This window comes from Sus scrofa, chromosome 10 (genome assembly GCF_000003025.6).
Source record: "Sus scrofa isolate TJ Tabasco breed Duroc chromosome 10, Sscrofa11.1, whole genome shotgun sequence".
NCBI classification, from domain to species: Eukaryota; Metazoa; Chordata; class Mammalia; order Artiodactyla; family Suidae; genus Sus; species Sus scrofa.
Window position 1 is genome coordinate 29,212,253 of NC_010452.4, and position 22,972 is coordinate 29,235,224.

Sequence of the window (22,972 nt, forward strand, 5' to 3'; positions counted from 1 at the left end):
TCCTGCCTGGCCACTGCTTCCACTCCATACAAGTCTTTTTCTCCATCTGGGAAGGACCACAAAGGAGCACTGGCGGGCTGGTGTCAGAAGCTCACGGCCTCCACCAGCTCCTTTGTCTTTACCGGGGACACTGGTCGCCTGCTGTGGGAGTAGCCACACTCTCCAGCTTCCAGTTGCAGGTCTCCTGTTGGCCCAGGCACTTTCTGGTGTACACCTGTTGGCTCGTAGGGCTTCTGTGTTCTCAGATCCATCAGATGCTCCATTGCTTCCCCTCGATATTCTTTCCAGGTGCTGCAAGCATCTGGGTAGCTGTCCACAGTTTGTTTTTAACAGCTTGGGTTTTGTGGTCTGCAGGACTTGTCATCTCGCTTCATTGTACATGTTCTCCAGTTTTTGAGTTGTTACATGAGTTGCTTTGTCTAGGGACTCTGAGGAGATTCAAAAATGACGCCACTGCTTCCCCCATCTCTCCAGAATCCTCTCCTGTCATCTTTTGCATGCACATCTCTTAATTCATTGGACTTGTTTCAGGTATTCCGGTGCAGGGCTCCAATTTTCTTTTTCCGAAGGTCTTTCCCGCTGCCCCAACACCATTTCAGATCACCATCTAAAGTCAGTGATTGGAGGAGTTCCATTGTGGCGCAGTGGTTAACAAACCCAACTAGGAACCATGAGGTTGTGAGTTCGATCCCTGGCCTTGCTCAGTGGGTTAAGGATCCTGCGTTGCTGTGGCTGTGGTGTAGGGCGGCAGCTGCAGATCCGATTAGACCCCTAGCCTGGGAACCTCCATGTGCCGCAGGTGTGGCCCTAGAAATGGCAAAAACAAACAAACAAAAACAAAGTCAGTGATTGGAGGTGCTCCCATCGTTGAACACCAGTGTACCTGGTTCTGAGTTTTGGATTTTCTATTTCTGTTCCATTGGTTTCTCTCTTGATTCGCAGTGTATCACATTATTCTAACAGGCTTTTTTTTTTTTTTTTTTTTTAAGTTTCTGACAAGTCTAGTTAATTCTTCTGGAAAATCCCAGCCAACATCACTTTGAAGACTTCTGTCCATTTTGATTCCTTCTTCAAATCAGATTGGAAGCATATTAGATCTTTTCCTTCTGTTCATGTCTCTTACCCTCTTCTCTGTGTTTTGCACTTATTTTTCTTTTTTTGTCTTTTCAGGGCTGCACCCACAGCTTATGGAAGTTCCTAGGCTAGGGGTCGAATTGGAGCTCTAGCTGCTGGCCTTCATCAGAGCCACAGCAACACCAGATCCCAGCCACATCTGTGACCTACACCATAGCTCTCGGCAATGCCATGTCCTTAACCCACTGAGCAAGGCCAGGGATCAAACCTGCATCCTCATGGATGCTGGTCAGATTCGTTTCCACTGAGCTATGACGGGAATGCCCATGTCTTGCATTTCTGGTCTGTGTTGATAATAATTTCCTCAAAATATCTTCCAGTTCAAAAATGTTTTCTTCATGGAGCTCCCTGGTGGTCTGGTGGTTATGATTTGGCAGTTTCCTTGCTGCAGCCAGGCTCAATGCCTGGTCTGGAAGCTGAGATCCCCCATCAGGGTTTTGGCACACTAGAGCCAAAAAAACCCCACAGCACCTTGTATGTGTACTTGCTATGTGCCAGGCACTGTAGATTCTTCAGAAATGTAGATTCTTTTGCTCCACTCACTGAACCAAAAAGTTTGCCTTCAGCTGTGTCTTATCTGTTTATTCTTTCTCTCTTTTTTGGCTGCATCTGCAGCATGTGGAAGTTCCAAGGCCAGGGATCAAATCTGAACTGCAGCTGCGACCAATACCACAGCTATGGCAACCCTGGATCCTTAACTTCTGCCCCACAGCAGGAGCTGCTGTTCTTTAATTTTTCTTTTGTAAACGGTTTGGAAGGTTTAGAAATGAAAAATATGGACCCATATTTCTTGCTTTATGGACGTTGTTCCTTGCTCATGTTTTCAAACATCTGTTGTTTCTCTAGCTATATCAGAGTCGTTTCATACTCCATGTCTCCCAACAGCAGTATCTGAAAACTTTGTGGGTGTTTGTTTCTGTAGATTCTCATGATACTTTGTTTTCTTGTGTGTTTTGTGCTTCTAAACTGTGAGCTTCTACTTTGCTTGGAACTTTATTTGGGAGAGGTCTTTGAGGACCTAGTCGCCGTTGTGTTGGACTTTAAGTTTGTTGGCCTCTGCCAGTCTCGCGGGTTCTGCAGCCTCAGACCCCTTTAATAAAGTGGATTGTCTTCTTCAGGGTTTTTTGGATCACATGGCAAATGTGAGTTCAAATTATATCCCTGCACAATCACCTCGTGTGGTTAAGAATCCCCCAGTCCACACACGGGCTTTCTTGCTGTCCTCATCTCATTGCAGGCTTCTTTCCTATTAGTGTTAGCCAAGGATAGAGCCCTTTGGGGTGTCAACTTTTACAGGCCTCCCCTTCTTGACGCCTCATCTTGAGGGGAGCTCTCGTCTTTAGGTCCTGTCCTCCGGTGGCTCTTGAAGCTGTGAAGGGAGAAGCCCGAAGTCTTCAGGCTTCAGCAGAAATCCTCTGGGCAAAAGCTTGATGCTTACTACCATCACGAGCGGTTTCTTTCTTTTTTGCATTTTAGGGCCAAACCCTCAGCATATGGAGATTCCCAGGCTAGGGGTGGAATCAGAGCTGCAGCTGCCAGCCTAGGCCACAGCCACAACCACAATCTGAGCCACATCTGTGACCTACACCACAGCTCACGATAATGCCAGATTCTTAACTCACTGAGCAAGGCCAGGGATCGAACTTGTGTCCTCATGGATCCCAGTCGGCTTCATAATCTGCTGAGCCACGATGGGAACTCTCTCCCTCGTGCTTTTCTAACTCCACTTCAGTTGAATCACCCTGCTTTATTTTTTCCAGGAATGGTTTCTTTCACTTCATTTCTGACCTCACAGATTCCTCCTTTTAATGTCATTCATAGGCAGTGCATTATAATGTTTTGGTTTTTTTTTACTTTTCATTTTGAAATAATTTAGAATTAAAAAAAAAAAAAAACTAGTAAGAATTTCCATAAACCTTTTATCCAGGTTCCCCAAATGCTAACATCTTATGTAACCACAGTACAATGATCAAAACGAAGAAATTAATATTGATAGAATGCTATTATCAAAAGACATTATTCACATTTCTTGAATTGTCCAACTAATATGCCTTTTCTGGCCTAAGATCTAATTCAGGAGCATACACTGCATTTATCATCATACCTTTTCTTTTTTTCTTCTTTTTCTTTGTAGGGCTGCACCTGCAGCATATGGAGATTCCCAGGCTAGGGGTTGAATCGGAGCTATAGCTGCCAGCCTACACCACAGCTCACAGTAATGGTGGATCCTTAACCCACTGAGTGAGGCCAGGGATCAAACCTGCATCCTCATGGATGCTAGTCAGGTTCCTTAACTGCTGAGCCATGATGGGACCTTCCTATCAGCTCGTTTAAGAATTTTTTAAGTTGAGAAATGTCATGTCATCAAGATAGTTTAAGACTCTGCTTGCTCCAAGGAAATTAGAAGAGGCATTAGCTCTGACTTTCTAAGAACTTTAATAAGACTATACATTTAAGGCAATCATTTATTTAATAAATAACCATTTAATGTGCAGTAGTTGTAAATGAGAACCTTGTTTTTAAGTTTTATTTTTAACATGCCTTTTTATTCCATGTGTGTCAAAGATAGAGTAAGAAGGGTGGAAGCCACAGACAGGCATCTGCTCTGTAAAGGAAGAGCTTTGGGGTCACAAAAGCTGACTAAGCTATGATCTGCTTTAGGGGGCAGTATGCTTCCTGCTGGAGGTGCACTGACAGAGATTCGCCACCACAAGCGTCCTGATCGTGTCAAAAATTCTGAGAGTACATTTCATTGTCTGGTTTACAGGACATTCTTTCACTATTTGTAATAACTGAGTTTTTAGGTGTTTTAGCTTTGCTTATGGTACCTTATTGGCTGTACATGTGGACTCTTGCTGCCTTGTCCTCAAGTAAGAATGAGATTCCACATCATAGTTACTGTGGGAAGCAGTCCTCTTTATGACAGTTTCTGGACAATTACTTCAGTTGGGGCCTGCTTGCGCTGGTTCCTCAAAATGTTTAATACTAGAATGCTGTTTTTTTCTTTCCTTTTTCAGTTCTTGATGCTGAACATCAGAAAGGAGACATGATAAATTTACTTGATCAACGTCCAAAGAGGAATCACACACTCTGAATCAAACTGGAATCACATACTTTTGTGTCAGAATTGAATAGAGATCACCACAAAATATTCATGAGGGATTGAATACTGTGAAATTAAAATATCCCAAGATGATTATTGTGGAGCTTTAGTATGTATTTACTGTGTAGGAAAATGAGATTGTCTTTTGAGTTTTGGGGGTACTTTTGAAGTGTCTGTACTAAGATGTCAGAATTGTTGAAATTTGTTGGGTAAGAGGTCTTTCATGAGAAGATCAGCACCAAAACTAGGACACAGCTTGTCTTTCAAGTGTGGCAACAGTGGGATTCTTACTGTGGAACATGAAACTTCTCGGAAGAGGGGCTTGAAGAGCTGCTTCTCCTCAGCTCCGTCGTGCTGTGCCGAGTGACCGGGACCAGCCCGTTCTCTGTTCTCCCGTCTGCACTGAATGATTTTTGGTTTATCCTCCTGTGCTCACTTCTGGTTCTGACAGTCAGCAGCCTGGAGCACTGACTGTTAACTCAAACATCACTGGCAACGGTGTTGAACAAGTCTAGACGCAAAGGTGTTTTGTGCAAGGATTTTTAAAAAAAGGCTACTCATGTAATAAGCCTGTTATTAATGTACAAAATTCTTTTAAGTGACTTGTAACTTGAATACTTGTGATCTATACTTGGTCTGCTTAGTATGTGTGGGCCAAGCAGAATCTTCTGTAATAAGTCCTTAAGAAGAGCCAGGTGTGGGTGAGACATTGGACACAGCAGGGGCCACAGTGGAGCTGACCCTGAGCCCTGAGGCAGAGCAGTGAGGCGGGCGCAGCACTGTGGGGAGGCTTTGTTAGGGACAAACTGCTGGCTTTACTACTAGGAGAAAAGAAGAGTAAGTTGATGAATATATACAGCATTACTGATTTGGAAAGCTTAGAAAGTCAAAAGGCAATAATTCTGTCAGTTTTTGTCATTTCGCTTGTGTGGTAAAGGACTGTCATAAAACTGATTTAAAAATCAAAAGTTAATTTGAAAATGACTGTAGTTAAAATTCACATTGATAACAGCATCAGCTTTCACTTAACATTTCAGGTGGATGGGCTTTTGCAGTTCCATGGTGGCCCGGTGGTTAAGGATCCAGCATTGTCATGGCTGTGGTGTAGACTCAATCCCTGGTCTGCATTTCTCTGAGCCTTGAGTGTGGCCTTTTGCTGGGGCTTGTGAATGACAGGCAAAGCCAAAGTTGGGACTTTTAGTCTCTCCAAAGGGTAAGTGGGTGGCAATACTTACTAAAATACAGTTTTGAGTCACAGGATTGGAGATGGAGGGACCTGGGGTCATGTGCTATAACCCCGTTGTTTACAGAGAAGAAACTGGGGCCCAGAGAACTTAGGAAGCTTCTCCAGGCAAGCCAGCACGTACCCAGCTGTGGACTCCTGGCGCTCCTGGCAGCCCCTGTAGGCAGGACCTGGTTTGCATTCAGGTTAAGATCTCCAACTTGAATGCTGTGTGATACTGTACCTAATCACCAATATTAAACTTTCCACCCAGAAAAGGCAACTCAAGAGGTATGAAGGTTGCTTTACAAGAGATTTCTCTAAGTCCCTGTCCAGCATCCCTTTGTGTCTTAGTCTAAGGGTTGATATTCTCTCCTGCTTAGCCTTGGCATTCATCTCCTGTTTGTTCACTGTGCCCAGAGTTGCTGAGAAATGAAACACTTTTTAATAGTTCAGTTTTTGAAACTGCTTTCATTTTCCCCTTCACCCCCACGGGAAACCTAAAGAATCAACTTTTAAACTGGTGTTTGCCTTATTAATTAAACCTTTGTGGAATGAGATGGGATGTCAGTATAAATAAAAAGTCATCCTGATTTCATCTTCCTGTACAGAAAGGCCATTTGCTTGGGAGGTGTGCACCCTGAGCTCTTCACCAGTCATGCTTTATTACCACTTGCTTCCCTTGGGATCACAGGCACCTATGCCAAGGGAACAATCAGAGGTGTCACAGTTATTTACAAAACAAAACAAAAAAAACCTGTGCAACAAGCATCAAATAGATATCAAACCCCAACCTTGGTCTTTTGGGTTCATCCAAAATGAAATCAGCAGCGGTTCCAATTTTTTTTTTTTTGCTTTTTTTAGGGTCTAAGGTGGGGCATATGGAGGTTCTCAGGCTAGTACTGAATCGGGGCTGCAGCTGCTGGCCTACGCCACAGCCGCAGCAAAACCAGATCCGAGCCACATCTGCAACGTACACCACAGCTCATGGCAACACCTGATCCTTAACCACTGAACAAGGCCAGGGGTCAAACCCGTGTCCTCATGGATACTAGTTGGGTTCGTTACACTGAACCACAACCAGAACTCTGAGCTGTCCAATTTTTAACAGGTATAAACTCTATTTGATTTATACTCTTAAATGGTATAGACAGAAGTGATGATTCATTTGATCTTTTTTTCTGTAGGTAGGTCTGCAGATGAAGATTCCCCTAAGCAACTTTGGATTAGATTTCATGAATAATTTAATCTGCACAATATACTTTTGTGTGTTGGAATTTGAGAAATAAACCATTACCTGTTAAGTCAGAATGCTGTCATTAAATAACTAGGTTGGGAGTTCCCGTCGTGGCGCAGTGGTTAACGAATCCAACTAGGAACCATGAGGTTGCGGGTTCGGTCCCTGCCCTTGCCCTGTGGGTTAACGATCCGGCGTTGCCGTGAGCTGTGGTGTAGGTCGCAGACGCGGCTCGGATCCCGAGTTGCTGTGGCTCTGGCGTAGGCCGGGGGCTACAGCTCCGATTCAACCCCTAGCCTGGGAACCTCCATATGCCGTGGAAGCGGCCCAAGAAACAGCAACAACAACAACAACAACAAAAGACAAAAAGACAAATAACTAGGTTGATAACTGGTGTAACTGTTCTAATGGGTAATAGGTGGTTATTTATTCAGTAGAACTTTGGAATGGAAGAGAACTGTGATTTCAGGGTCCTTTAAAGTCCAGGGAAATTGGTCTATTCCCACTGTGTATTTCAGCCTAAAAGATTATTATAAATAATAAATCAGTTTATAGGACACTAAATTAACATCTAATATTTGTCTTTGAAATGAGTTTTCAGAATACATATTTAAAAGTTTCCATTAACTGTGGATTAACATTTTTTCCACAATTTATAATCTGAAAATGTTCATTAGTGTTACGAAGTTGGGGAAGACTCAACTTGTGTATGTTCGGGTACTATTTCTCAGCTCAGAGGGCAACACTTTTTTTTTTTTTTATAAAATGGCCACACCCGGGAGTTCCCGTCGTGGCGCAGTGGTTAACGAATCCGACTAGAAACCATGAGGTTGCGGATTCGGTCCCTGCCCTTGCTCAGTGGGTTAACGATCCGGCGTTGGGTGAGCTGTGGTGTAGGTTGCAGACGCGGCTCGGATCCCAAGTTTCTGTGGCTCTGGCATAGGCTGGTGGCTACAGCTTCGATTCAACCCCTAGCCTGGGAACCTCCATATGCCGCGGGAGCGGCCCAAGAAATAGCAAAAAGACCAAAAGACAAAAAAAAAAAAAAAAAGCCACACTTGTGGCATATGGAGGTTCCCAGGCTAGAGGTCTAACTGGAGCTGCAGCTGCCAGCCCACACCAGATCCTTGCCATGTCTGTGACCTACACCACGGCCTGTGGCAATGCTGGTTCCTTAACCCACTGAGCAGGGCCAGAGATCAAACCTGCATCCTCATGGAGACTTTGTCAGGTCCCTAACCTGCTGAGCTACAATGGGAACTCCTGCACTTCAAGTGTACTAAGCCACTGTTCTTAATAACAAGTTTGTACAATCCTGGTAATGTGTACACTGAAGGATTACTCAAAGTGGAAGTAGGTATCGTCCCATGCACTTAAAATTTCTATCCTTGTTTGGTGTGCCTGTGAAACATCTCTAGGCAAGTTATGTGACTTGAAACACTCACCTATAAATTATATATAATATAAAGCTCAGATAATGACCCTTCTATAAACCAAGACCCTAACCACCTGAGCCAAATGCTTTTTTTTTTTTTTAAATCCTTAATGCCTTAGAATAAGTGACATGTTCTAAAGTAGAATAAAAATCCTGAGTTGAGGGAATTCCTGTTGTGGCTCAGCAGGTTAAGAACCTGACCAGGATCCATGAGGATGCGGGTTCGATCCCTGGCCTTACTCAGTGGATTAAGGACCTGGTGTTGCTGTGAGCTGCTGTGTAGGTTGCAGATGCTGCTGTGGCTGTGGTGCAGTCAAGCAGCTGCAGCTCCGATTCAACCCCAGCCTGGGAACTTCTGTGTGTCACAGGTGTGGCCCTAAAAAACAAAAAAAAATCCTGAGTCAAGTGACATGGGCCACACCTTGCTTCATACACCTACAGAGATTCTAATACTGTGAGGGGTGATTGGTAAATATTTTGACTATTCAAAGTCCAAATAAATGATGATGACTGATCAGAGATGTCATCCTACATAACCTAATTTTCCACGTAACTGAAATTTTGCCTTTTAGAACTTTTATAAACAGATTTAGATGAATACATATTTACAACGAATGTTAATAAATACATGGGAATTAGGATGTAAACTCAAGGCTTAAGAGGTAAGCCAGATTCTCTGTGGAAGAGCTCCTTATATTAGAGCTTGCCTTTTTTTTTTTTTGTTAAAATGATTTAGTATCATTTAAAAGAGTTGTTTTGTGATCGTAACTGATAGTTTTTTTCTCCTGTAAAGGACAATCTTGGTATAGCAACATCCTTGGCTCTGGGTTTTGAAGATGGGTTCATTCAAAAGTTATTCTAGAACTCAGCAGATGACATATCTGTGAATGAAAACAAAGCATCACACTTTAAGCTTGGCTTAAGGTTTGAATTCTAAACAGAAGGTTGCAGGTACTGCATCTTTATCTTTGCAGTCATTTAGAAATTCAGAGATTTGCATAATAACTTTGTGATCCTCCAACGAATAGAATGCAAGTTAGCAGAGGCCTAGAGAACAGACTATTACCAGGGACTGTATAGGTGGACTAGTCCAGTATCTTCAGTCATTTCAACTCTTCAAAAGAAAAAATTTTAAACACCTTTGGCAACTGCAGGATAATGAAAATATTTAATCATTCCAAATTGTATTTTATGGTTCCTTACTGCAAAAGCAACCAGTTCTAGTTCCCTACTCTTCTTGGAGCTGGAACAAGCTCTAAGCACAAGATTGATTTGTAAATATCTGACAAGTGAGTTTCATCAGCTGAAGCAAACTGTTTAGGGGCAAAGCTACCAGACTCCAACTTGCCACCCCCCAAGTTCCTACTTCCAAGTTCCTCTGCACTCCTGGTGTCTTGTGTTCTAACCATCAAGTGTCTGTACCCTTTTTTTGGGGGGGTGGGGCGCACCTGTGGCATATGGAGGTTCCCAGGCTAGTGGTCAAATCAGAGCTGTAGCTGCTGGCCTCTGCCATAGCCATGCCAGATCCACGCCATGTCGGTGACCTACACCACAGCTCCTGGCAACGTCAGATCCCTAACCCACTGAGAGAGGCCAGGGGTCGAACCTGCACCCTCATGGATACTAGTCAGATTCATATCTGCTGCACCACAACAGGAACTCCTAAGTGTCTCTACGTTTAAAGACTGCCTTCCTACTGCCCTACAGGCCTTGTTTTGACTACACTCTTCCGTTTTTTCCCCAGCTCTCTCCAGGATGTCTTCTACATTTTTTTTTTTTTAAAAGATCCACATCCCATTAACTGAGCAGGAGCTGGAAAGATGAAGCCCTTTTTCTCAAGTTATAGGTATATTTAAGATACCATGACACACAAAATCACATTCACCATATAATTTAGTCTCCCCTTAGAGCTTAGTGGTCCCTTCAAAATCACTTTTAAATATATTTTCCTAAAATCCCGTGTGAGCATTTAATCCCTTGATTTCAAACTTTTTAGATCATTTGAATTACTCAAATGTTAAGAGTAAACACCTTCAGTTCTTACCATGTATCAAGAAAGTGCTATTGTTTTTCATCTCCAGTAGTGCATTTTTTGTCAAGAAATTTATTAACCTTTACAAACACTATTTTCACTCATTCATAAAAAATGATTTATGATTAAATCTGTAATAAAACCATATAACGTTCATCAATGCATTCAATAAGACCAGTTTCATCCATGGAACATAATAAACCACTTTAAAACAGCAGTTTTCATTCATGTCATATAAGGCTGTCAAATTAAAAGTATTCCTTATAATGGGTTGTTATCCAAGAACTTTCACTTCACTTATGTGGTAAGACTGATGACAGATCATCTAAGAGTAGAATCTGATCGCAGATTCCACCCCTTTGGTGGCCTTTTCAGTCTTTCTCAAACAAGTTTCACAACAGGAAAATATTTGTGAGCAGAGAAATCAAATTCAGGCGGAACCTGCAAAGAAAGTCAATTAATGTATCTTAACACATTCAGACAGTAAAGACTTAAGAGTTTCTCATGTTTTTAAAGACAAGACAGCACAAAAGAGATTTAAAAAAATGGTTTAATGACAAAAAGGAACTAACCTGGAGGGGGAATAATGGTTAGCTTATCTCTGGATTTATGAAGATCATTAGCAAACATGCTGACCAGAAGTTTTTTATCTTCAGAGTAGTTAACAAAGGAAAATACACTTAAATTACAGGAAAAGGTTATGGGCCAGCAATGTTTTTTTTTTTCTTTTCTTTTTTTTTAAGTTTCCAGGGTCACTGATACTCCTGAGCAATGAAATGAGTCACTGGTAAAGCAGAGCAAGAGATAAAGAAAAGCAATGGGAGTGAACAAATAAGAGGTTTGTGTATATAATGGGCAAATGCTACCAAAAATGCCTCAGTGCTCAGAATGTTGAAACAGTGCTAACGATGTAACATTACCAAGGAAAGCTTACAGAATCTTCCATCTCTTGAGCCATTAAAGCATTGAAGCATTCACTTTTCTAAAGGCAGATGACTTTACAAACCTCTCCCATAATTTGTTTTTACACATTTTCTGTTATTGCCTCAAGTCATTCAGTAATTTATGTGGAAGGGCAGACTTTAGAGACTTCTTTTTTTTGTCTTTTTAGGGCCGCACCCTGGCATGTTAGTTCCCAGGCTAGGGGTTGCATTGGAGCTGCAGCCGCCGGCCTATGCCACAGCCACAGCAATGTGGGATCCAAGCTGCATCTGTGACCTACACCACAGCTCACGGCAACACCGGATCCTTAACCCACTGAGCGAGGCCAGGGATCAAACCTGTGTCCTCACTGGTACTAGTCAGATTCATTTCTGCTGAGCCACAACAGGAACTCTGACTTTAGAGACTTTAAATAAAAAAAATCTGTATGTTTCAAGGCCAAATGGTAATAAGGTCTAATTTATTTCCGAATCTCTTTTAGAATATTTTTTATGGGTGTTTTGACTTTTTGTAATACTGACACATCTTAATGGGGAAAAAAGTGAAGTTTTACAGTCATTTAAGACCATTTATTTTCTCTATAGCATCCTTACCTTAGATTCCTTCTTGTGTCCTCCTGCCAGCAACTTCATAACCACAAAGTTGGGTTTGGCAACCTTTAAAATTCTACTGACCTAAACAATGAGCAACATTAAGCTATGAAAATATAACATTCACAGTCAAAAATATCTCGATTTATAGATACTTAACAGGAACTTGGCACAATGTAGGTGCTGATATTTTTCTAAAACAAAGGCAATTTAAAAACAGGAACACCATAATACATCTTTTAGTAACACAGAATTCTTAGTCAACTCTGAAAACTTGAAAGGGCCAGTGTTATCTTGCTTTCATTAAAACAAAAGATCATTAAGATTCAGAGACAAAGTCCTGCAGAGACAGTACAATCTAGTCTACAGTAGGGCATAGCCTCTGGTGTTAGGCTGTTTTCAAATTCTAGCTTTGCCACCTACTCGTTATGAAACCTCTGGAAGTTTTCTAATTTCTCTGTTCCTCAGTTTCTTCACCTGTAAAAATGGGGATAATATTACCTATCCTACAAATATTTGCTGTGAGGATTAACTAAGTTATAGATATTATGACCTAGCAGGGAGTTACGTGTCTGTTAACTTATTTCTGACAACCATTTGTCTAAAAGGCTTTGCCTGAACATGTGAATAACAATGGGATGGAACACTGCATTCTTGTTAAGCGGGGGTAACTGGCAAGTTGAAGAAAAGTTCTGACCTCTCTTGACACATCACCGCAAGTTCAGGAGCTGCTGCTCCTCCTTGGCTGCAGATGGCACACCCACTTACCCAGAGGACCACTCCATCTGGGCTTCCATAAGGCCATACCCAAAACTGAGCTCCACCCTTCCAGCCCTGAGGTCTTCCCCATACAATTCAGTCCACCCAGATGGTGCTGAGGCCAAAACCCCAAAACCATCCTTGACTCCTCTTTTTCTCTCACCCACATCCAAGCTATTAGTCAATCCAACTGGCTAGACCTTCACATGCATAGAGAACGCAATCACTTCTGATCTACCGGCGGCACTGTCTTTTTCACCTGCATCACAGCTATGGCCTCTAACTGGCTCCCCTGCTTCCGCCTTTGGTCCCACCAGTCTATTTTCAGCACAGAGGCCAAAGCGATCCTTTAGAACAAAAATCATATCTGGTCATACCTCTGCTCAACTCTCCAACCGCTCACCCCCTTGTTCGGTCCAGGTGGCTGTCCTTGACTGTCCTTCCAATATGCCAGGCACACGCCTGCACCTTTACACATGCGATTCCTGTGCCTAGAAGGCTCCAGCCCTGGATGGCCACATGACCTGCTGCTTCACTTCATTCCAGGATTTGCTCAGAGGCCAACTTATTTAAACATGTCCAATCCCCTCCACCTCCCCACCTCCTGCAGCATTCAGAATCCCTACTCCCCGTTTGATTTTTCTTCATGGTCCTTATGGTCTTCTAATAGACTATTATAATTTACTTATTTATTTACTATTTGCCTCCTCTGCCCCCAGGAGGGCCTGGATTAGTTTTTTTTTTTTTTTTTTTTCCTCCTGCTGGAAACTAACAGAGTGCTTAGGACATAGTAGGTACTCAACAGTATTTGCTGAATTATTGTTTCTCTCCTATCCCTGTTCGCTAAGGCACTCAGCAGCTCTCCCCATAAGGAAACACTATTTTTAATTCTCATGGATCTTTCCAGAGGTGCGTTACATAATACTCTCCCCCCCCACACATAGTCTTCCTTGGCCCCTCTTTACTGAAATGGCAGCATACTATACATACTGTTTCTAAACTTCTTATATCTAAAGAACATTACGTTAAAGTTTATAAATCTCTCCCATGTCCCTTTTAGGGCTGCAGAGAATTCCACTGCATGATGAATCATCAATCTTGTAACAGTTCCTCTGAGGGACATTAAAGTTTCTTCATTTTTTTTTTTTCTATTACAAATCCTACTGTAATAAATACTCTTGTGTATACATCACTACCCATAAAGGTACATGGGTCTATGAGATAAATCCCAAGAAGCAGAACTGCTGGGCCTAAGGGGTTGTGACTTTTGACAAATATTGCTAAAATGCCCTTCCATGGAGGCTGTACAAAGATCTACTCCCCAAAATGATCTCTGTGTACAGGTAACACACATATACAGAATAAATCCATTTCAATAAAATTAGCTATATAGTAAATTATGAAACAAAGGCTGAAACTTAGTATTTTATATTTTTTAAGTTTTAAGCTCTGTAGAATGATAGTCAAAATAGTCTTCAAAGATAACAGCCTTTATTTTAAATGGTCAAGTGGAAAAAGTTTTCTATTTCCTGTGATAATTAACTAGACCATTTTTTATTTTTTTTTTTTTTTTTTTTTTGCTATTTCTTGGGCCGCTCCTGCGGCATATGGAGATTCCCAGGCTAGGGGTCAAATCGGAGCTGCAGCCACCAGCCTACACCAGAGCCACAGCAACGCGGGATCCTAGCTGCGTCTGTGACCTACGTCACAGCTCATGGCAACACCGGATCCTTAACCCACTGAGCAAGGCCAGGGACTGAACCCGCAACCTCATGGTTCCTAGTCGGATTTGTTAACCACTGAGCCACAACGGGAACTCCCCAGACCATTTTTTAAGATTTAAGATTTATGTTACTATGTCTTAATACAGTTATTATAGATTAAAATTAAAAATTTTTTCTTTTAATTTTTTGGGCTGCAGCATATGGAAGCTCCTATGCCAGGGATCGAATCAGAGCTGTAGCTGCTGGTCTACACCACAGCCACAGCAATGCAGGATCCTAGCCGTGTCTGCAACCTATACCTATAGCTCACAGCTGGATCCTTAACCCACTGAGAGGGGCCAGGGATTGAACCCACATCCTCATGGATACCAGTCGGGTTTGTTACCACTGAGCCACAAGAAGAACTCCAAAATTAAAAATTTTAATGTTAACATTTCTGAGCTATAGCACAATCAATCTTATTCCTATCCTTTCTGCTTACTTTATGGTTCTAAAACTTAATTTTTCTTTACACTGATTTCTAAATTTACACAAAGCAGATATTTACATCACTTCTTTCTTCTTCTTTTTTTTGTCTTTTTAGGGCTGTACCTGCACCACATGGAGGTTCCCAGGCTAGAAGGTGAAATGGAGCTGTGGCTGCCAGCCTACACCACAGCCACAGCAATGTCAGATCCGAGCCATGTCTGCAACCTACACCAGAGCTCATGGCAATGCTGGATCCTTAACCCACTGAGCAAGGCCAGGGATCGAACCCATATCCTTATAGACACTAGTCGGGTTTGTTACCACTAGGCCACAATGGGAACTCCTTTACATCACTTCTTTCATCAAGTAATAATTTTAGTCTGACAAGGTTAGGTTAGCAAAGTTATTTGAAATCCTTGGCAGAAACATGACAGAACTCATTTATATATACCATAATATTCATTTTTATAATTAAACTGTCATCTAGCAGTACAATGCATATTTCCTACTGAGTTTCTCCTCTGGAATTACTGTGACTGCACTCTTACCTCATGGTCCGGGTTTGGGATATTTTCCAGTATCATTTTTGCCTGCTGAAAGTGCTTACTAGCTGCCACATATAGTTCTGGAGACTGCGGAGGAGGGCTGTATTTATTGAGGTCAGACATTTCCTAAAAAAGAAATACTATCATTCAAAACAGGTTTAATAGGAAAAAACTCTAAAATACCTTTTTAGTTAAAGAATTCTATATTACTGTCCATTCACACATGGACACTACAGCAAAAACTCAGAATATCCCTATTTTTTCCTATTCAGTTCTCAGCCTTCATTGTATCACATGGATGTTAATGTGATAAGTATATCCAAAAAAGCCAAATGTCTTTCATACTATTTAAAAGTGCTATTTTATGGGAGTTCCCGTTGTGGTGCATCAGAAATGAATCTGACCAGCAACCATGAGGTTGTGGGTTTGATCCCTGGCCTTGCTCAGTGGGTTAAGGATCCGGCGCTGCTGTGAGCTGTGGTGTAGGTCACAGACACAGCTCGGATCTGGTGTTGCTGTGGCTGTGGTGTAGGCTGGCAGCTGTAGCTCCAATTCGACCCCTAGCCTTGGAACTTCCATATACTATGGGTGGGGCCTAAAAAAGCAAAAAAATAAAATAACAAAGGCTGCTGTTTTTGTTTTTTTTTAAATAAACAAAATAAAACTGCTATTTTATAACCATATCTCACTGGTCCAATAATAGCCTGCCCTACCTATTTTAACAAAGCGATTAGGTACTAACAGCACATCTCCAAGAAGCTCCAATACTAAATACTGTACAATTATTTTAAGGTGCAGATTCACCTTGAACTGCAGATAGTGCACTGGTGGTGGTGTCATCACACTGTTAAATGGGGCAAATCTGTGCTCATATCGAACTTGTTCACTATCGAGCTCAAACTTGGGTTTTCGTACTTTGCCATCCATGTCAAATGCTACCATGGTCTACAGGAAGAAAAGAGAGAGGGAAAAATGATGACCGATGTGAAAATGTGGACATCCTCATTAACAGGATACATTACTAATTTTCCCAGTGAAATTATACCTCATGCGCATTCTTCTGCCCTGCCTAATGCTTTTACGATAGCTTTGAAACCTTCAAGCGAAAGCTTCTGAAGAAAAAGTAGCATGTAATTCTTGTAAGAAACACATTGTTTCTGTTTTTCAAACAGAAGTCCATGCTCTGTTTTATGTATTTTAATATAAGTGGCTTCAAATCATTTACTGAACCGCCAAGCACAACTTAAGGGTTACTCACTACACCTCTTGAAAATGCCTGCTTTGCTTAAGCCATTCATTGTGGAGCTTGCCCCCCTTCCTAATATACTTCTAAAAAGTCCAAATGCCCTCTCTTCCAAGAAACCTTTCTTAATCATCCATCAGAAGGAAACTCTTCTTTATTACCTGTGCCATATATATGTCACCTGGCCTGTCATTAAGCAGGCACTTGAAATAAGGATCACATCTGATTAGACTTGGTATCTATCCTGCAATGTACTCAGACAAGCTACCTGACATATGATGAGGGTTCAATATTTTTTAAACAAATTGATGAAAACCAGTAGACTTTGTGAAGAAGGGTAATTTTCAAGCAAACAGTTACTAAAAACAAAGGTGAAATTAGAACCTGGAAAAACCACAGAGGAGTTTAGCTATGTAGTTAAAAAACAACTTACTTTAAACATCCCGGCACACATGTTCTGATATGCCTGGCTCATTGTGATTTCTCGGCTCAATGGGCGAACTGTAATTAGAAAGAAAACCATCCAAACTCTTTCCCTCCTCTTGCATTACTGCAGAAAAAATGTACTTTTAAAAAACACTTCTACCGTGTTTTACTAAATTAAAACTTCAGTTTGTTTCCACAGGATAAACTTTAAGGCCAAAATCTGCAAGTAATAAACTAGAGCAGAAAGGCTAATTGGGTTCCTCAAACAGCTAATACCATAGGTTTTAGTATAAATTAATTGTAATTTGTTCTGAAGTCACAATACAGAGACAACTTCTTATATAGGAAAGCCATGGATATAGTCATTTAATGACTCACCCATGTCTGAAATCTGAAGGGAAGGCAAAGCACTATTTTGAAACCATTGCAGCCTATCTGTACCCTCCCCATGAGTGGTTAAAAGGGGAATCCCTTGGAAAGACTGCCTTCTCCTCACAGTCCTTAGACAGCATGCCAAGGTGCTCTGCGATCATCTAATCTGTGCTGACTGTAACAGCACAACTCCTGATCTACTTTCAGAGCTGTCAACCTTCTGTCAAAAGAATATCAAAGGTCTCCTGCTGTCTTGTTCCTTTATCTTTTTCCAAGTGGCCACTCCTTGTGCCAAGGTCCTTTGACACGTGAAATAGCAAAGACGTAAAAGAACACAAGGAAAGGAACCAGTATTAGTTTGTACCACTAACACTGTGACTCAGTCTCTACCCTTATACTTTCTGAAGAGAAGATGGATGAAATTAAGATGCATAGGTAGGCTCTCTACCTAATCACTCTCAAAACTGAAGTGCACTGCAATGTTACTTTTTTATTTTTAAGTTTGAAAATAATTCACAGCACCTTTCTTCTTTTTCTTTGTCTTTTTACTACTACGGCCTTTCTGCTGCTCTTCCATTATCCTTTCCTCTGCCATCTGAGAGCCATCGGCACGACTTAATGTCGACATCAGCCATGCATATAGGAATTCAGAGAGATACCTTAACGGGAAGAAAATGTTAGTTAATGGCAGATGTCTAAATGAGAGAGCTTGGTCAACACATGTACTGGTACTAATAAAGAGTTATTTTTAATAATGCTTTAGAAGTTGTGTTGTTTTTTGGCTACCCCATGGCATGTGGAAGTTCTTGGGCTAGGGACTGAATCCACACCACAGCAGCGACCTGAACCACTCCAGTGACAACACTGGATACTTAACCCGCTAAGCACACAGGAACCCTTTAAAAGTTGTTTTTCAAAATCAAGATTATTCAATAACTGATAAATTTCATCTTACAGTAAATGAGCATTACAAATGGTTAATTTTCCCTTTCTTATTGCCATATGTGTTGCCATAAAATATGGAAAATGTGTTTGACCTCCTACACTAATATGAATTTTACAACTTTTCAAAAGATTTCTTGTGGGGGTGGAGGGGCAAATTAGGGGATTAACAGATACAAACTACTATATATAAAATAGATAAGCAATAAGGATTTACTGTAGAGCACAGGATATTACACTCATCTTGTAATAACTTAGAATACAATTTGCAAAAGTACTGAATCATGCTGTATACCTGAAACTAATACAATACTGTAAATCAACTATACTTCAATAAAAGAAAGATTTCTTGGTAATTATATACATATTTGTAAATCAAATGAATGCCCATTAATCTATCAGGTCACATTTCACCTGAACCTATTAAGTAAATATCTTATTTTCTTATTAATTATAAAAGCAAATACAGTAAAAATTATATGCATTAGCAGAACATTTCTAAGAAATTAAAAACATGCAAGCTTAAAATTTACTTTTTTCAGTAAGAAATGTGAAACAGATTATTCCACCGGACACTAAATTTTCCTAAGTTAAAATTAACAAACAATACTTTCTCTTAAGCCAGAAAAGCAGTTTAAATCTAGGATATGAATATATACTCTTTAAATAAAGGACCATTACTACATTAAATGAAAATCAAAAATTTATAAGAAATTTTATAATGATCAGGTTTGAGTGTATGATGCCTATTCCCCAAATTTTCAAATAGCTGTAAGGCAGATTATAAAATTAAAAAATACAAAAAAAGAACCTCTTAAAGCAAGACAAAAATAAATGAAATGCTAACACCTGGAAGACTTCAGATACTGCATTTCAAAGCTAAACCAAGCACTACACTTCCTGGCAGCTAAAGCAACCCAGGAATGTACATATTTTTATTTGATTCTAAAGGTATATAAATTTTATATGGAGAGAATAATTCTTAGCAATGAATTTAAGAAAGGCTTTTATTATAGTACTTAGGACACATCACATTACAAAATGAGAGTCTGTAACCTATCTCACCTCAGTGAGAAGATTTCTAGCGACAACTGAAGCTACCTTCTACTTTTTAACATCTGACTCAGGGACAGATGAGTAAGGGGACAGCTGGCACCATTCAGGCTTTTCCTTTCAAATGTCAGTGAGCTTTTAATTAAGTGCTTAATCAAAATTAATACACGATTATATCTAAGGTGAGCAGAGTGCTAATATTCTATACCAGTTCTCAACTGTGATCGCAGGAACAGTAGTAGTATCACCAGGGAACTATTAGAAATGCAAATGATTGGGTGGATCCCACACAAGACCTTCTAAACTAGGAACTCCAGGAACAGAACCCAGGATTAATGTGCCTTCCAAGTGATTATGATGCATGTTAAAGTTTAAAAATCACTGTGTTCTACTGATTTTAAAAGGGTTCATGTTCAAGAACAACATCTATCTTGTGAAAATGTTGGAGCCCAACCTGTAATTTTGAAACTAAGCAGCAGTTAAAACTAACATGAAAGTAGACCACAAGGGGAGTTCCCGTCGTGGCTCAGGGGGTAACGAATCCGACTAGGAACCATGAGGTTTCGGGTGCCATCCCTGGCCTTGCTCAGTGGGTTAAGGATCCAGCGTTGCTGTGAGCTGTGGTGTAGGTTGCAGACTTGGCTCGGATCCCGCGTTGCTGTGGCTCTGGTGTAGGCCCGCAGCAACAGCTCTGATTAGACCCCTAGTCTGGGACCCTCCATATACCGTGGGAGCGGCCCAAGAAATGGCAAAAAAGCCAAAAAAAAAAAAAAAAAAAAAGTAGACCACAAGGGTACTTATGAACAGAACTAAAATTTCGTTTGTTAACAAGAAATGAAGTATACAGGTGAATATCCAATATTTATCTGAACATCATTCATTTGCTAATTTTTTGTGCCAAAGAACATATGAAAATTATATTTTGAGAAATCAAGAGCACAAAAGCTTCCAGTTGGCACCTCAAAACACAAAACTTGAGCATGTTCCCCTATAAAAGGACTCGTTTGAAGAGTGTCTAGTTTGAATTAACAATAGTAAAAAAATCCCAAGTAGCTATAACAACACCTGTTGGTAAAAGTTGTTATTTATACAAATATAGAGGATATATAAAATAACATTATTCTCACATAACTATAGTTGATGCTCTGATTCAATTTTCATAACCAAAAATTACCTGTTAAGAGTTCTGGCAGCCATGATAACAAAAGCATGTTAGCTACCATGGAAAACAGTACAGAGGGTCCTTAAAAAAACTAAAAACAGAGTTGCCACACAATTCAGCAATTCCACTCCTGGGTATATATCCAGAGAAAATCACAATTAAACATACATGCACCCCAATGTTCACTGCTGAACTATTTCAAGTAGCTATGGACGCAACCTAAACGTCCATCGACTGAGAAACGGATAAAGATGTGGTGTGTATGTATATGTGTGTGTGTATATATACATACATACACACACAGTAGAATATTAGCCATAAAAAAAGAATAAACTAGGAGTTCCTTGGTGGCTCAATGGCACTGTCACTGCTGTGGCTCTGATTATAGCTCCCTGGCCCAGAGAGCTATAATCCCTGGCCAGGTACTTCGGCATGCTTTGGGCACAGCACTCCCCCGCCCCTCCAAAAAAAAGAATGAAATAATGCGACTTGCAGTAACACAGATGGACCTAGAGTGATGCTATGGACCTAGTATGGTCCTAGATGGACCTGTGATAATATACTAAGTGAAGAAAGTCAGAGAAAAACAAATATCATGTAATGTTGATTATATGTGAAATCTTAGGAAAAAAAGACAAATGAACTTATATACAAAAGAGAAATAGAAAATAAACTTTCAGTTATTAGCAAATGGGAAAAGGCTAGGAGAGGGATAAATTAGGAATTTGGGATTAACAAATACATACTACCATACATACAATAGAAAAACAATAATGTCCTACTATATAGCAGTATACTCAATATTTTGTAATAACCTATAAGGGAAAAGAATCTGAAAAAAGAGTAATATATATATGTATTTATATGCATATAAATCACTGAATCATTTTGCTATACATGTGAAACTAATATAACACTGTAAATCAACTATACGTCAGTTAAAAAAAAGAACAACAAAACAACCATGTTAACAGTATGGAAAATACTTTCCTTCCTCCGTAACAGTGACTCCAGGGAATATATAATAAATTAATTTAAATGAGTTAGAAAGATGAAGTATATAAATACCTAATACACTAAACTTAGTTGTTTGTAATGGGCAACAATAGATCATTATTATTTTAAAATCATCACTACACTTTGCTAGACTAAGAAAAAGATGCAAAATAACTGGATTCATTAGCTCTCAATTTTCTTATTTTCTTTCTGTGACAGCTTTTTCATGCCTAAAATATTCTCAAGCATCCTCTTACTAAGTTAATTTATTTCATCTCCAAGTGAAAGCAAAAAACTACTCTGCTGAAGCTATCTTTTATCAACTCCTTCAAAGCTCCTGAAACAAATCTTCAGGGCCACAGTTTGCAACAATTATACTCCCAATGATAATTTTAGCCATAATCTCTTCTCAAACAAAAGATGTGGTTCAACTTTTGAACTGTGGAGTTCCTGTTGTGTCTCAGCAGGTTATGAACCCAACTAGTATCCATAAGGAGGCGGGTTCAATCCCTGGCCTGGCTCAGTGGGTTAAGTAAAGATCTGGTGTTGCCGTGAGCTATGGTGTGAGTTGCAGACATGGCTTGGATACTGTGTTGTAGCATAAGCTGGCAGCTGCAGCTCTGATTCAACCCCTTGCCTGGGAATTTCCATATGCCGCAGCTGTAGCCCTAAAAAGAAAAAAAGAAAAAAAAATTTTTTGAACTTTAATTCAGTTAAGTACATTCCACAGCTAGCACCTAAGCATCACTGACATCAGAGCAAAACATATGTTTATTTTTCTCTTTGGAAACAGATTAAAGCTCTCCAGTTAATCCATCTACTTTGAAGCCATTTTCATTGGTAATTTTTAAACAAATATTCACATGGCTAGGAAAAATATGACACTTTAGATGTTCAAAATGATCTAGCTCTAATTTTCTATATTTTTCAATTGTTCCACAACTAAAGTTCAAATACACTAAATAAACAAGTGCCTTAGGAGTTCCTGTCGTGGCACAGTGGGAACAAATCAGACTAGGAACCATGAGGTGGTGGGTTCGACCCCTGGCCTCACTCAGTGGGTTAAAAATCTGGCATTGCTGTGAGCTGTAGGTCACAGACGCAGCTCAGATCCTGCGTTGCTGTGGCTGTGGGGTAGGCCGGCAGCTGCAGCCCCAATTCAACCCCAAGCCTGGGAACCTCCATGTGCTGCGGGTGCAGCCCTAAAAAGCAAAAAAAAAAAAAAAAAAAATGCCCTAAAATTACACTCTGTAGATGCTCTCTCAGATCTTATCTACCCCACCCACCACCCACTTTAACTCCAATTATTCTCTTACCAGTATATGTAATAGTACTCGTGCATGCTGTAGAGTTCCAATTCAAAGCCACTTAGAAGATACTGTATCATAATTCGGAGGTTATGGTAAAGGACCCAGGTACCTAAACAGGCCAAATGCTGCCTCTGGGGCTCCTGTTTCAACAGCATAGTGTGAAGGGCTGCATCAACCTTCTCTGCCTATCACACACACATAAAATAAAATCATAAAAAATTAACTTTATTTTTAAGGTAATCAAAGAATTACACAAGAAATAATAGTTAAGGAGTTC

The 22,972-nt window shown here is 40.4% G+C and overlaps 2 protein-coding genes across 6 annotated transcripts in view; one reads left to right on the forward strand and one right to left on the reverse strand.

The window, feature by feature from the left end:
- Window positions 1-6,772, forward strand: part of GOLM1 (golgi membrane protein 1) — a 101,447-nt gene extending 94,675 nt beyond the window's left edge. For 2 of the 3 annotated variants that reach the window (XM_021064635.1, XM_021064634.1), the window contains exon 10: window positions 4,152-6,772. In XM_021064635.1, the coding sequence (XP_020920294.1) occupies window positions 4,152-4,228 (77 nt within the window). In that variant the 3' untranslated portion in view covers window positions 4,229-6,772. The remainder of the gene's footprint in view (window positions 1-4,151) is intronic. The other variant, XM_021064636.1, reaches the window with a different exon arrangement.
- NAA35 (N(alpha)-acetyltransferase 35, NatC auxiliary subunit) overlaps window positions 9,279-22,972 on the reverse strand; it is a 101,179-nt gene continuing 87,485 nt past the window's right edge. Inside the window, exons 17-23 of one of the 3 annotated variants that reach the window (XM_021064637.1) lie at window positions 22,702-22,880; window positions 17,755-17,891; window positions 16,868-16,935; window positions 15,996-16,136; window positions 15,195-15,317; window positions 11,699-11,779; window positions 9,279-10,604 (exon numbers count right to left, since the gene is read on the reverse strand). In XM_021064637.1, the coding sequence (XP_020920296.1) occupies window positions 10,545-10,604; window positions 11,699-11,779; window positions 15,195-15,317; window positions 15,996-16,136; window positions 16,868-16,935; window positions 17,755-17,891; window positions 22,702-22,880 (789 nt within the window). In that variant the 3' untranslated portion in view covers window positions 9,279-10,544. The remainder of the gene's footprint in view (window positions 10,605-11,698; window positions 11,780-15,194; window positions 15,318-15,995; window positions 16,137-16,867; window positions 16,936-17,754; window positions 17,892-22,701; window positions 22,881-22,972) is intronic. The other 2 variants (XM_021064639.1, XM_021064640.1) reach the window with 2 other exon arrangements.